General features: G+C 35.5%; 1 protein-coding gene across 16 annotated transcripts in view; it reads left to right on the top strand.

Annotated features, from left to right (window-relative positions):
- Nucleotides 1-12,040, top strand: part of LOC122309665 (sodium/hydrogen exchanger 7-like) — a 63,767-nt gene extending 51,727 nt beyond the window's left edge. For 14 of the 16 annotated variants that reach the window (XM_043123211.1, XM_043123212.1, XM_043123215.1 and 11 more), the window contains 11 exons: nucleotides 3,047-3,094; nucleotides 3,250-3,357; nucleotides 5,718-5,952; nucleotides 6,371-6,673; nucleotides 7,637-7,734; nucleotides 7,905-8,036; nucleotides 8,131-8,349; nucleotides 8,435-8,641; nucleotides 9,781-10,042; nucleotides 10,692-10,990; nucleotides 11,797-12,040. In XM_043123211.1, the coding sequence (XP_042979145.1) occupies nucleotides 3,047-3,094; nucleotides 3,250-3,357; nucleotides 5,718-5,952; nucleotides 6,371-6,673; nucleotides 7,637-7,734; nucleotides 7,905-8,036; nucleotides 8,131-8,349; nucleotides 8,435-8,641; nucleotides 9,781-10,042; nucleotides 10,692-10,990; nucleotides 11,797-11,820 (1,935 nt within the window). In that variant the 3' untranslated portion in view covers nucleotides 11,821-12,040. Of the gene's footprint in view, nucleotides 1-3,046; nucleotides 3,095-3,249; nucleotides 3,358-5,717; nucleotides 5,953-6,370; nucleotides 6,674-7,636; nucleotides 7,735-7,904; nucleotides 8,037-8,130; nucleotides 8,350-8,434; nucleotides 8,642-9,780; nucleotides 10,043-10,691; nucleotides 11,741-11,796 lie in introns of those variants that run through there. The other 2 variants (XM_043123221.1, XM_043123213.1) reach the window with 2 other exon arrangements.
- The last annotated feature ends 2,729 nt before the right edge of the window (nucleotides 12,041-14,769 follow it).

A 14,769-nucleotide genomic window follows, 5' to 3' on the forward strand; every position in this document is an offset into this window, starting at 1 on the left:
TCAATCGTATACGGGTCACGAGATCTTCAATCTGGAATTCTCTTTTTGATATTACAATCCTTCTTGTTTAGAAACACTGCAGACTATGTAGGGCTATGAGGACATAGCCTCATTTGGATAGCCATCTCAACCCATCTCATCTCAATCCCATTTCTTTCCCAAACATCACTCAAACACAAACACTCTTCAATTCCAAATCTTCAATTTTTTCATCTAATCATTACAACTTTCCCAAACTTCTAAAAAAAAAAAATTCAAATTCTCAAAACAAAAATAATATTAAAAAATTATATTCTAACAATATTTTAACTTTATAATATTTTTATTCAACCTTTTCTCTCTCATTTCCCAAAACCCAATAAAACATCTTAACTTAAATCATTTCACTACAATTCACAGATTTCTCATCTCATCTCAATATCCAAACGAGGTTAAATTCAGCATCCATTCAACCATAGTTGAGAGGGATAAGTATCAGCAAGCTGTAAAGGACAAAGAATCCGATTGATCTGGTGAAAGAAGCAAGCTTGATCGTCCCCAAGAAATTAGATCCTTCATCATTGTAAACCACCTCCCTCCCCCTGGCGCCTCTTCCATGCACCGCCCAGCTCAAAGGGGACCTGAAAACCTCTTTTTTTCATCTCTTTGTCAGCCCTTGCTTCCTTTGCTAACAAGCCCTCTGGCCTCCTTCACACCTAATTCCTCATATAAGCCACTGGGTTTGTCTCGAGGATGGAATTATTTTTTAAAGGATGGTGCATCTTGTTAAATTGAAAATATGGTATTAGGTTTTTCTGTTTCTAGGTAAGTTGATTTTGAAATTGGAAACCAACATTGGAACTTCCGCATTTGCTCTCAGTTTTGCTCTTGCCCCTTCATATCTGGAAATATTTAAATGCCTTTTTCGTATTCCTTGTTATAGTGAGATTTTGAAAAGGATCACGTATCCACATCTTCATAATTCAAGTTGTATAACTCAAAAATAACCCAAACGAAAACTGTTAGACATTTTGTGTATTAAGCAGTCTAACCACATATTGTTTGCCAGTATGCTTTGCAATTTATTTGGTTTCTTCATTATGATCTATATATTGAGACAACTTAAAACAGTATTTTCTTGTTCCATGATTCTTTATCATTGACGAACATAATAAAGGATTGTAATAGCCGGAATTTGTACGTCTCTCATGGTGAAGAAGGGCTCATTGAGGAGAGGCAGATTTTCTAAATTAAGCGGTAGATTACTTGGATTGGTTCTCATGTCGCTGATATAACATCATAAGATAAGAAAGCTGGTTCATGATTGAATGTATGACACATAAAATATGTAAGGGTCTATGAATGATAAGTACCACAAGATAAGGACAGGCTGCAATGCCAGGAGGGGCACACTGGTGGTGCACCTTGTGATGCCATCCTTATGTAGGGACCATGGGGAATCGAGATCACAAAGATTGCTAACCATACACACGAGGTTCAACAGTGTGTATCGGCCAACGAAAAAGTGGAACTAAGTCCATAGGCATTTATGTATGTACGACAGTTTTATTGAGCATGTACTTTTTGAAAAGCATATCCTATGTCATTGTGTTGGTTACTGTGCGATGCAGTCACTTGCTGAGTATTCACTCACATTTATTTTCATCTGTAAACATCCAAGGGAAGAAAGTTGACAACGGATCTACAAAACCAGGCATAGCTCATGGGATTGAGATGGAGTCGTAGAATTTAATTTATGATCTTTCAAAAATCTTGAATTCATGTGTTCATAAATAGTCAGGAATTTTGTGGAAAAACATAAGACTTGGATCTTAGTAAGTTCTATTTATGACTCTTTTTATTAATACAGTTTTAATTGCTTTGTCGTTGTGGAATCTTTTATACTTGGCTCACATGTGATTTTTACGAATATTAGCATTCGTGACACTATATTTCTTCTCTCCTGGGATCTATATTGGTTTCTGTACCAGGAGTTTGGGACTTTATTCTGCACTTCTTAAGCGAACAAACGTTTCTCATTTCTCAAAGACTTCTTGTGGAAGTTTAAAAAAAAAAAAAAAAAAAAGGTTCCAAAACTACCAGGACAGGTTGCTTTATACACCAAGTTTTCTTGCATTCAGTATTTGGAATAGCAGTCTGCTGGGGAAAAAAAGGTGCTTTTACAGAGTTTGGATCCCAATTCATTTAAGAGGAAATCCACTAACTACTAAAAAAAGGCATATCTTTTTTTGTCTTCATATTTATATAAAGTACATCAATCACTCTAATATGCCTACCTAGTTAGGGCATTAGAGTTGTAATACTGGCTTTGCTATTGATCAATATAATTTGTTTATTTATAAAAAAAATATATAAAGTACATCAATCAGTAACTGAAGTCTCTTAAATTTAGGAAAAAGAAAAAAAGAGAGGAAAATTAGACTTTTGGGGTATATCTAATCTTTGTAAATGTAACACCTCAAAGGGATGTGGCCTAATTATTGAGTTTATTTGTTACTTAGGTACCTTGATCTCTGAAAAGTTTCCTAAGTTATGGCTTCAGTTGTATAGACTTGTATAGACTTCAAAAAGAAAAAAAAAATATTGTGAAACTTTTATTGGCAGGTACATTACATCTAAGTTTAATGGTCGATTGCTTTCCTTATCGCCTTTATGATATCATACCTAAGTAAAGGGCAAGGGTTTCATAATTGAAGACAAAGACAAGTCTTTTTTTTTTTTTTCCCCCCCGGATAAGTAAGACAAAGACAAGTCTTCTCTGTCAAAGTTGTATATTTTTGTACTGGATTCTGTTATTTGAAAATTAGCCTTTGACTATCTTGAAAAGTATGCTCAAATCTATGCTTTGCAATCGTAAAGCCCAATGGCCACCAAAGGTTTGTTGAGAAGCATCCACATGTGGTGTAGCAGATTCATTTTTATAGACAGCTAATTAGATCATAGTTTGTTACTTGGTGTCCATTACAAACATTTCATGTCTTCTTTTATGTATTTTTGGTGCCTTAATAATATATTGCTTCTAAATGATATACTCTGGTTGTTTCAGCGTGCAAGTGATAGCTCAACAGTACTTGATTCGAAAACAGGAACTCTCGTAAGTGTTTGAGCAAGCATCTAAATTACATCTTCCATTTGAGAGATAAATGAATAAGATCACTTCATGTATCTTTGCAGCTGAAGAGGAATAATAAACCAGAATTTACTTTCTTACATATGGAGATATAATTACACACTTTTTCATTTTCACAGTTTGTTTTCTTCACTGGTGGAATCGTACTGTTGACACTTATTGTGAATGGTTCAACAACGCAGTTCATTTTAAGCCTTTTACATATGGATAAGCTATTAGCTGCAAAGGTGAGGACTTAAGTGTAATGTTATTTACATAAGACTAAGATAGATCCTTAATTTCTTAATCATGTAGTTCATTTCTAAATGCTTTGTCCATAGTCTTATATAGACAAGCTCTGACACCAAAGTTGGCGTAGGAGAATGGTTGTGGGCAATGTTACTTTTTACTCAGATGCCACAAGCACTTATTAGTACCATTTTATTAATATTGATCTCTATTAACAATCACTTATTAATACTATGTTGTAATTATTATTATCAATAAAGAATATCAATAAAGAATACCCTCACTAATAACAACATGGTATGACTCTAATATGCCACAAGTACTTCATAATAAAGAATCATATTGGTAAAGAAAGACTCCAACTCTTGTTTCCGTTGCTTGTAGATATGTCCTCAATAGTATCTGGGTGGATAAAACATAAAAACAAAATGAGTAGAATCTTTAGTAAATGATTCTATAAAAAATAAAGTTTAGATTAGTGATCAGCATTGCATTAAAATAACATTAAAAACATTTTTATATTAGAAACATTGTAAAGAGTCAGGATAAAACATTGCACACATATATATACCATTTTTATTTAATCTTTGGGTCTTCTGCACACATTTGCGCCTCACTGCAAGGGTTGATAATCACAAAGATGCCAACTAGTATGGTTGTATGAGTGGAGTTGGGTCTAAGATATTACATCCTTGGTAAATGGTGAACTCAAGTGGGCCAATCTCCACAGCATATATTAGCTCCGACACCAGTGCTTGTCCTTTCATTTAATATGACCAAAAATATTTATAAACCTTTTATGCATTCATACATCATCTTTCTTTTCCTTCCATTCTTTGCTTTCTCACAACTTTTGATTGCAAAAACATTCATAACACAAGTATATTCATAAAGCAAATCTAGAGAGAGCATCAGATTAAAAGCAGTTGAGAAAATTGTAATTGATAACATATTATTAATACATAAAAAGGTATTCTGAAGAAGTTCTATTTACACTGCATGAACATCTCAAAAATATTATTGAGAAAATCAATTTATTTAGAAGTTAATAAAATAAATATTGTATCCACTTACCTATCTTCTTCACTTCGAGAACTCAATGAACTTCTCCTAGTATCCACCATTTGGAGCTCCTAAACATCACGTTCCAACACTATGAGTAGATCTAATTTGTCCTTTGTAAAACCAACAGTGAGGTGTTTTTTATGCAATGCCTTGTGTGCAATTTTTATCTTACTCAAACTTGGCCTTCCTACAGTTGCATCTTTAAAATATTGCTTCTAAGGCACTTCGAACTCCCTCCAATGGATTTGGTCTTGGTCTACCAAGGGTTTCTTCAGGATCGTACGTAGAGTTTTCTGCACCACACCAAGGCTATATTCGGCACTTGTGCAACTTTTCATTGTACTAGCCATGGACCAACACAGTGCACGTGAATAGTAATAGAGAGAAACAATGTTGAAATAAATCTTAAAACGTTGCTCAAATTTCACAAACCAAAATCTTCCACTCTTGATTACTAAAGCTGGTGATTGTTACATGGAAAATGAAATGATTGATACGGAGAAATTGGGTACAGAGTCTCCAGACCCTTAAATTTCAAAATTTATCAGTTGGAGTCACGATCGACATGCTCAAAATATCAAAGAACTATACTCAACAAAGAAAGCTCTAATAAGATAGAAGTAAATTTCATGCTTAGATGAAAAAAGATAATCGATTAGTCTATGGTCCTTACAAGTCTCATGTGCATTGAAATAAAACTACTAAGATAAATATGTAGACCTTTATGCTTCCATTATTTATGAGTTGAGAGATAATGATTGACTTAAGACAAATAATAAGAAAAATAAATATGTAAAACTTGAAACTTCACCATTTTGAGTTAGGAGAGGATAATGTGGCTTCATAGAAGTAAAGCTTACTGCTTCAAAAATGATAAATTGTGATAGATTGCAAAATAAATGGTAGAATATGGAGTCATTCGACTAACAAAACCTTCCTACATTTAACATTGTGTTTTTAGAAAATATTGATCAGGACTAATATTCTTCATATGCTTTTGCTGATTTTGAGTTTTGTGTCATACATGAAACAATGAGGTACTCTGAAAACCATCAAATAAACAAGAACCATACTGATTTTGAGTAATTGAAAGGCCCATAAAGATGTAAGTTACAACAGTGGGCAGTAGTCGATATTTATGGTCTTGCGAGTTCTCACTATTTTCATTCTTAGTGTATCAGCTAGAAGTATAAAATTGAAGATCTTAATCATATCCTTACATGGTTCTTATTTTTCCTCCTCTTTTTTTTTTTTGGTCTGTGTTTGGTCTTTATATTTGTGTATCAATTAACAGCACCGCAAACTGGGCTACACAAAGTACGAAATGTTGAACAAAGCGATAGAGGCTTTTGGTGAACTTGGAGATGATGAGGAACTTGGACCTGCTGACTGGCCTACCGTGAAAAGATATATCACAAGCTTAAACAATTTGGAAGGGGAAAGTGTGCACCCTATTGGCGCCTCTGAAGATGATGATAATAACCTGTACCCGGCCAATTTGAACGATATACGCATACGCATGTTGAATGGTAAATTAGTTATTATTGGTAGTGCATCTGAAAGAGATTCTCATCTCGACCCTGTGAATTTCAAAGATATAGCAGTAGGCCTCCTAAATGGCAGATTTATTGATAAGTTTCATGTCTGTCTCATTACTTGGCATGTTTATTACCATATTTCATTCATTTCACTCCCACTACTTATTTTTCAATCTAGCTTTGACTAGAACTATTAAAAACAGTTAGTTTCTTAACATGTTTTTGTTTCCTTTTTAATGTATGTTCCTTTAAATGTTGATAGCATTGCTTATTGATTAATTCACATCTCTCTGAAAATATTGTTTGTATATTCATTTCTTCAAATCAATTCGATGGTTATTGTGGAATATAATGCTTGCTAAATTGAAGTAAACTCCTTTGCTAGTTTAAGAAGCTTTTCTTATATCAGGTGTCCAAGCTGCCTACTGGGTTATGCTGGATGAAGGGAGGATTACACAAACTACTGCAAACCTTTTGATGCAGTCAGTGGATGAAGCGCTTGACTTGGTTTCACATGAGCCTTTATGTGATTGGAACGGTTTAAAAACTAACGTTAAATTCCCAAGTTATTACAAGCTGCTTCAAGTGGGCTTTGTCCCTCAAAAGTTGGCTTTGTATTTAACAGTGGAAAGGTTGGAATCTGCATGTTATATATGTGCTGCATTTCTTCGTGCCCATAGAATGGCAAGATGGCAACTACATGACCTTTTAGGTAACACTAGCTTCCTTGGTCATTGTCAACATGCTTTGCCAGTTATCACATCATTATTGATCTTGCAACCTATTGGATTTGGTGTCAATTTAGATAAATATATTTCCTTTTCCAATCACTTCTTCCCCACCCTACAGCCAAAAAAAAGTTATATTTAGTACTGAATCAATTCTGTTATCATGACGATATCGTTAGTAAGATTTTCTACCTTGATGGTTTAGTGGTCCTCCCCTCGTAACAAGAAAATTTGTTGTTCGATAACAATATTGGAAATTATGGAGTTTGAACATTTGATTTCTACTTTTTCTTATTTAATTAATAATTCTGAGCTTAAACTTCTGTGGAAAACCCTAATTTTAGATATTTATAATTGTCAATGTTTTCAATAATCTGAGAACAATGAAGAATATTCAGATCCTTGTTAGTGTCGGTATTTTTATGAGCTTCATATAGACTGTTGGCATGCTTCCTAACAGCTTAAGCTTTTGGGACTGATGGTTTTTTCAACATGATCTTTTCACATATTTGCTCGAGCTGTAGCTAAATATAAAATTGCTACAATTGGTATCTTCTATGAACTTGAGATACATTGTTGTCCCTCTTCCTAACCACTTGAGCTTCTGGGACCAATGTTGTCTAACAACAGCAATGCCACATGTAAATATTCTTTGTCAGGTATAGCATATTATAATCTTCTATTCAGATTCAAGCTCAACAGCTGCTTTACTCAGACAATATGGTGTTGGGACAAAGAATCATTGTTCTGCAATGCTTGAGTGAATTCTAGCATTTCTATACAAGAAATGAAAATACTCTTTTAGAAAATAAATATTTGTTTTCAGGTCATGGCCTAAACGGCTATTGCCTCTAATTTAGATTTAGGTCTGAATATTGTTTATTTCTGGACTGCCCAAGTGACAGCGAAATTTTTTCTTCTTCTTTAAAACTGTGTCTATTCTTTAGGTGAAAGTGATGTGGCTTCTATAGTCATCAAAGAAAGCGAGGCAGAAGGACAAGAAGCAAGAAAGTTCTTGGAAGATGTTCGTGCAGCTTTTCCTCAGGTTTGTAATTTGAACTCCCCTGTGGATGTCTCATGATGATCAGATGTGCTAGATCTTAGTTGGAGTTCATTAGCTAAAGCCCTTTCAGATTTGTGTGGAATTAAGGGACCAATATTGCATCAATACATAGTTTGTGTAATTTTCAGGTTATAGTTGTGTTTAATTTTCAGGTTTTACGGGTGGTGAAGACAAGACAAGTAACACATTCAGTGCTGAATCATTTAATAGATTATATCCAAAATTGTGAGAAGATTGGGTTATTGGAAGAGAAAGAGATGCTACATCTTCATGATGCTGTCCAGGTTCATTCAGTGATGATGTGTTGTTGACTTTCTATTGCATCATTTTTCTCTTAATTTTTTCTTTACCAGAAATTTTGCTTCAATTCACATGCAGACTGACTTTAAAAAGCTTCTAAGGTGCCCTCCTTTAGTTAAGATACCAAAAATGAGTGATTTGATTAGTGTGCATCCTTTATTTGGGGCTCTCCCTTCTTCGGTCAGTGCCCCACTCCAAGGTTCTACCCAAGAAACAGTAAAGTTATGTGGTTTGACACTTTACAAGGAAGGTTTCAAGCCAAATGGTATTTGGCTTATTTCCAATGGGGTGGTCAAGGTAACTAAAAGACTTGCCTTGGATTTCCAGTTCAAGATATACAACTTTCTTATATATGACAGAAATGAGAAATATTGTTTTGCAGTGGACAATTAAGAGCATAAAAAACAAGCATTCACTGCATCCGGCTTTTACACATGGGAGTACTTTGGGCCTATATGAAGTGCTAAGTGGGAAGTCTAACATTTGTGACATGATCACAGATTCTGTGGTTCTCTGTTTTTTTGTTGAAAGGGAGAAGATACTTTCAGTCCTGAGTTTGGATCCGTCATTAGAAGATTTTCTTTGGCAGGTATGGCTATACTATCTTTGCAAAAAGAAATGAAGATATGACCACTATTCATACACCACACACTTGCTGAGGGAAAAAAATAAAAAGATAAAAAATAAAAATGTGTGGTGTAGGGCTGCTGAATAGGATTTTTCATTTCATAATCATTCGTATGGCAAGAGAATAGCCAAATCCATTGGCAACCATCTTGTTAAAAAACTGCAAATATAACGAAGTTCTTTAATTTTCTACTATGGGGGCATACACTATTTCTACTTATCATCAGATATGCACATTTAAGGCTATGTTTGTTCTACGTAAAATATTCTCCCAGGGAAAATGATTTCGAAGAAAATCACTGGTTTTATATTGTTTGGTTGAGCCCCTCAAAAAGATTCTGAAAACATTTCCAGATGTTTAGTGGGTATTGGAATATTTATGCTTACCTCTTAAAACAACCATAAACCAGAAAATGATTGGGAACCAACTGCAAACTGTTGAAAAGTTCAGTTCCCAAGGCTGACAAGTCTAAAAAGGTTTAAATAAATATAAAAATCAAACAGTTGTGCACATTGGAATAACCTCCCAAACTTCCACCCAAAATTCAGACAACTTGCATACCAACAACACCTGGACAGCCATAAACGCCATATGCCTGCCAATCCCCCCAAACCACCACATGCTATCATACTACAATCAACAATTGAAATAAACTACTGAGCCTTGTAACCAAAACGTAAACAATCCAACAAAGAAAAACCAATAGGTTGCACCAGGAACAACCTGAATTCTAGGGGATGGGTACCAACTGGAGACTTTTGGCAGTAGGTACCCCCCTGTGAGAAGGCTGCAGGCACCTGTTCTACTCCATTTTTGGTGACAATGCAAACACTGTGTGCTGAGCTCAATTTTGGTAGATAAGTAGGGAGGTGTTTCGTGAGGCATGGTGGCTTAATTCCAGGCCGCAGAGAGTTTTTTTCAGCAAAGATTGGGAAAAGGAGATGGACAGGCGGGGGGGACAAGCATCAAGTGCGCACATGGTGGGAGTGGGTTTAGTGTGAGAGGCATAAATGCTAGTATGGTAGTGTAAACATAATAACATAACTGGCTTCCTTAACGCATTAGTACTGATCTTTCATTCAATTTATCTTGCTTTGCAGGAAAGTGCTATTGTTCTTGTTAAACTCTTGCTTCCTCAGATATTTGAAAAAATTGCACTGCAAGATTTGAGGGCTCTTGTTTCAGAACGATCAATAATGAAGTTATACATAAGGGGAGAAACTATAGAAGTTCCTCAGCATTCTATTGGTTTCTTATTAGAAGGATTTATAAAAATACAAGGGGCTGAAGAACTCGTTGCATCACCTGCAGCTTTGTTGCCTTCACATGGGAGTTTAATTTTCGAAAGCCTCAAATCGTCAGGTATGAAGAGAAGGGGAGCATTTCCAACCTGTTTATAAGTTCTTGTCCCTTGTTATGTAGCGGTAGAGTAGGGCAGGTAATTAAAGACCATCTGCAATCCTAAATAAAATATAATAAAAATGATCATCTTCAATGAGTATCAGCCTCAAGCAGGTTTAAGCAGTGTTAGTCAAGCTCCAGGTGTCAACATTTGACTTTCCTATCAGAGGTTTTCGATTTCATTATCTCCAGTAAAGGAAGTCAACACGTCTGTTTTCCAATGACAGACACGCCCTCACAGTTCTTTATGTAATTTTTTTTTTCTATTTTAATTCTTGCCTTATTACAGTTATTTTGCGCTTTTTCACCCTTGATTTTGGTTTGTCCTTATCCTTGGGCTTTTATGGCTGCTTCAGCTCAATAATGGCCCTCAAAAATTCATTACACCAAGAGGGTTGTCACCTTGCATAGTGCTTAAAACATTTGATGGCATATGTTTCTTGCTCGAATTAATTATCTTTAAGCTTGGTTCTCTTTCAAGGAAAATCAGCTTAATGTTCCATAAATGCAAGGCATGTTATACACGGGATTCTGTAACCATTAGTCTTTTTACTGATTCTGTAATGGCCAATATTTAATTGAGGTTCCTGTTTCTTATTTATGATAACAGGTATCACGGGAGCCAGTTTTTCATATCAAGGATCCCGCTATCAAGTAGAAACAAGAGCAAGAGTGATAATTTTTGACATGGCAGCATTTGAAGCAGACTGTACTCTCCAAAGGTCATCCTGGATATCTCCTTCTGCTGATCGCCCCCATAGATCCCTTGGCAGGGAACCTCGTGGTCTAATGAGTTGGCCAGAAAACTTCTATAATCCTAGGCAACATAACCAGATCCCAGAAGGGATTGACCGACAAGCTAACAGCTTGTCTGCAAAGGCAATGCATCTTAGCATCTATGGCAGTATGGTATGATTGGATTGATATGTTTTTTTGTGTCTGGAAGTTACTTCGTGAAAGAAAGGTCAAATGAATTTATTTTCTTAGACTAGTTTTTGCACTTCAGAATTTTCTATTTTTCTCTATCCTTTTCTTTTGGCTATTAAATATTAGGGAAATTTAATAAAGTCCCTAGGTTTCACTAATAAAGTCCCTGGGATTAGCAACTTCTGAAAACAGGGCTGTTCCCACGACCCATCAGCAAGGTAGGCTGAACATCTCCACCCTTCATATGTGCTTTTGGGGGAACGAGAAATAAAATCCACCCCCCCCCCCCCCCCCCCCCCCCCCCCCAACATGGTGGGACGGGTTACCTCATTTTCACCCTGTGAAGGGCTTGGGTGGGGAAGGGTGCCAAATCTGCAGAATGGGGGGAAGTATGAGCATGGGAGTGGAAGAATCCCAACTGCTTCCCCTCCCGAATCTGCACAGGGTGGGCAGCGCAGGCATTTCACGCTTCCCCTCCCACACCCATTTGCAGGCAGTGGAATTGGGGAACCCTCCCTCCAGCTGCACGGGGTGAGGGGAAAAGGTTCCACCCTCCACCCACATGGGTAGAACAGTTCCTTCTTCGACCTGATCGTGTGGGGGTGTAGATGCGGGGAAACCACCACCCCTTGGGTCATTGATTGCAAGGCAATGATGATTATATCTTATACCATCAACCTAAAAAAAAAAAAGGTGATTGATTACATGTCGTGTTACATGCCGCATCAACTTTTCCGTCAGGATTTTGTTCGAAACTCTTGACATATTGCATTGTTTATTTTTGCAAGGTGAAATACCAAATGGTGCACTAGAAGTTCTTGGAGGCATGGTCTCGTTAAGCCATCACACAGCTTGTCTTATCCAACACTTCCTTCATATAAAGATCGCTGCCTTTTTCTGTCAAGTCTTATCCAACACTTCCTTCATATAAAGATCACCGCCTTCTTTCTGTCAAGTCAAAAGGAGGTATTATTACTGCAAGGAAGAACCTTGGTGAGAACAAGTTTACTGGTAATCGACAAGTTAAGTATCCAAGAGGCAGTCATGCGATAGATGATTCTAGCGACGAGTCCGGACCTGAGGATGAGGTCGTAGTGAGGGTTGGTTCCCCAAGTAGGCTTTCTTTCCTCTAGGTTTCTTGAAAGTCAACATCTTCAGAGTGATGCTCGTGATTCATTTATTATAGTTGTTGCATTCTGCTCGAGGGGTTCTACATAAATAAGAAAAAGGTCAAATATGATAGCCTAAAGGCCTTCCGCCTGTAAAACTCGATGACGGTGATATGTTTTATGTCATCTTACTAAATTTTGTATGGTTTATGCACCGATTGCCAAATACAATGAAATCCTTTTGAGTAAGGGATGAAACCACAGGTGCATGCATATATTTTGTGTAGAGAAATTGAAAAGAGATATTTGTCCGACTGAAAAGTGAACCTGAAAAGTTGGGGTTCTTGTATTAATGTATAACGTGTAATACCCTAGTGCAAATATATAAAACGTCCTTAAATTATTATTATTATAATTATTATTTTAAATAAATAAACCTCATTGAATCAAAAACTATACATAATTTTGTCTATCCGGACAACTTGTGAGATAGAAGTTGGGATTGAATCCCACCACATGATAATGTTATCAACATTCCAAGCATATCTTGCTAATCTATCATGTTATTCTAGTTAGGTTTGGAAGTTTTTACAATCTAAAAACTTTTATCTCGTCTCAATTTATCATTACAATTTTTTTAAATTTTCACATAATATAATAAACAATTCAACTTTTTCAAGTCTCAATTTAATTTTTTTCAAATTTCAAAATAATAATAATATTAAAAAAAATAATATTTTATTTTCATCTCAAATTAAAAATTCTCAACTCAATATCCAAACCTATCCATCTGCATCATAGCTTTAGGCCCAGTTTGGATACAAGTGTTTCATCTCATCTCATTTCATCATTACAATATTTTTAAATTCTCACGTAAAATATAATAAACAATTCAACTTTTTTAAATGTGAAAATAATAATAATATTTAAATAATATTTTATTTAACTTTCAACTCTTATTTCATATCACTATCTAAATGATATTTTAATCTACTTAATAATATTGCCCGACAATGACATAGGTTCCTCTCCAGCTTAAATTTCCTTCACCATCAAAAATCACTTTCTAGGATAAAATCTGTAACTTCCATGTGACCACATAACTGTAGGTCCCCGAGCATTGCCAGCAATTCAATCTCCTCAAAAGCTTTAAGCTCATGTTCATTTTTGCTAGTTGCCATTAACAATCCCCCTTCAGCATCTCTAAGTATGGCTACAATTCTTGCTTTGTTCTGGTCATAAAACATGGCCCCATCTACATTCAGTTTTAACATTCCCAGTGGAAGATGTTCCCAGCAACATTGAGTAAGAACCAAATTTTGTGATTTTGACTTGTGCTCGTTATGAACCTTTTGCAAAGCTAAAGCATGATCAATCACTTGGATCCATCCAAGTGTTCTGATGCACCATTTTCTTCCTTTTAAACCATATATACCCCCATGTGATTAGAAAGAATAGTTCCAGCTCATCCTTGCTACTACCATCTCTTACCTGCCAAGCAATATCATCAAATGCCTTAGTACTACATGGAGATTTTATAGATGGTAGATGTTTCTCCCAGCTAAGGGTGTAAAAAAAATAAAAAATAGATGAATTGGTAAACTAGATCAAACCAGACCGAACTAGTGGATTTGGTCCAGTATCGAGTTTGATTCAATCTGATATCGATTTTATTTTTTTTAAAACCGGTTAAAATCGGTCCGATTCCAGTTTTTCATTTTTTAAAACTGGACTGGATCAAACCGATTCATATATATATATATTTTAATTTTTTATATTGTATATAATTTTTACATATAATATATAATTATATATGAAATAGTTTTGTATTATATGATAAATTACTAATTAATATGATATTAAATTTTAAAATCTTATATCACTATAGTTTATAGTATTAATAATTATAATAATATTATATCACTATATATTATAATTGATAAAATGTCAAAAACTGTATGATTAGATTGCTAAATTGAATAAATTGTTTAACAAAAAATGAATTAAGTACTTAATTATGCAATAATTTTTAATACTTAACTCATTGATAAATTCTAATATTTATACATTTAAAAAAATTTATAATGCAGTTGTTAAGCTACATAAGAGTTAATATCTCAATTTTACAGCTCATGATGCTAACACTTATATTTTATTCCTGGGGGCTGCAGGGTATTTTTGGAAAGGACTTGATGGTCCCAAAATGTGGACTGCAATGTGTGTGAAGGCAAAGGAACCAAACCTGCAGGGCACGGACGAAAGACACGATGAAATCGTGGCCTCAACACTGGGCAGAAGACCCACACACGCGGAAAACCAGCAAGCGCTGGAGCACCAGGGAGCGAGCCACTTAACGCTGAGCAGGGGCTGGGACGCGGGAGTGGGAGTGCAGGATCCAGCCAATCACTCATGGGAGAAACAATGCACGGAAGTATAAAAAGGCAATTTTTGAGTGATGGCCGGCTTCTTCTTTTCCTCTTTTTTTAGTTTTAGTTTTTGGGGCTGCTGTTTTTGGAATTTTTGGTTTTTTTTTTTCTTCTGTCATTCTTGTTTTAGGGATTTTATGCTTTTGCTCGAGGAGGATATTTTTTTTTTCTTGCTTTTGGGTTCTCGGTTTCAGACCCTTGTTTGGAGGCCAATATTGTTCTTCAT

The sequence above is a fragment of the Carya illinoinensis genome, chromosome 5, assembly GCF_018687715.1.
Source record: "Carya illinoinensis cultivar Pawnee chromosome 5, C.illinoinensisPawnee_v1, whole genome shotgun sequence".
Classification (NCBI taxonomy): domain Eukaryota; kingdom Viridiplantae; phylum Streptophyta; class Magnoliopsida; order Fagales; family Juglandaceae; genus Carya; species Carya illinoinensis.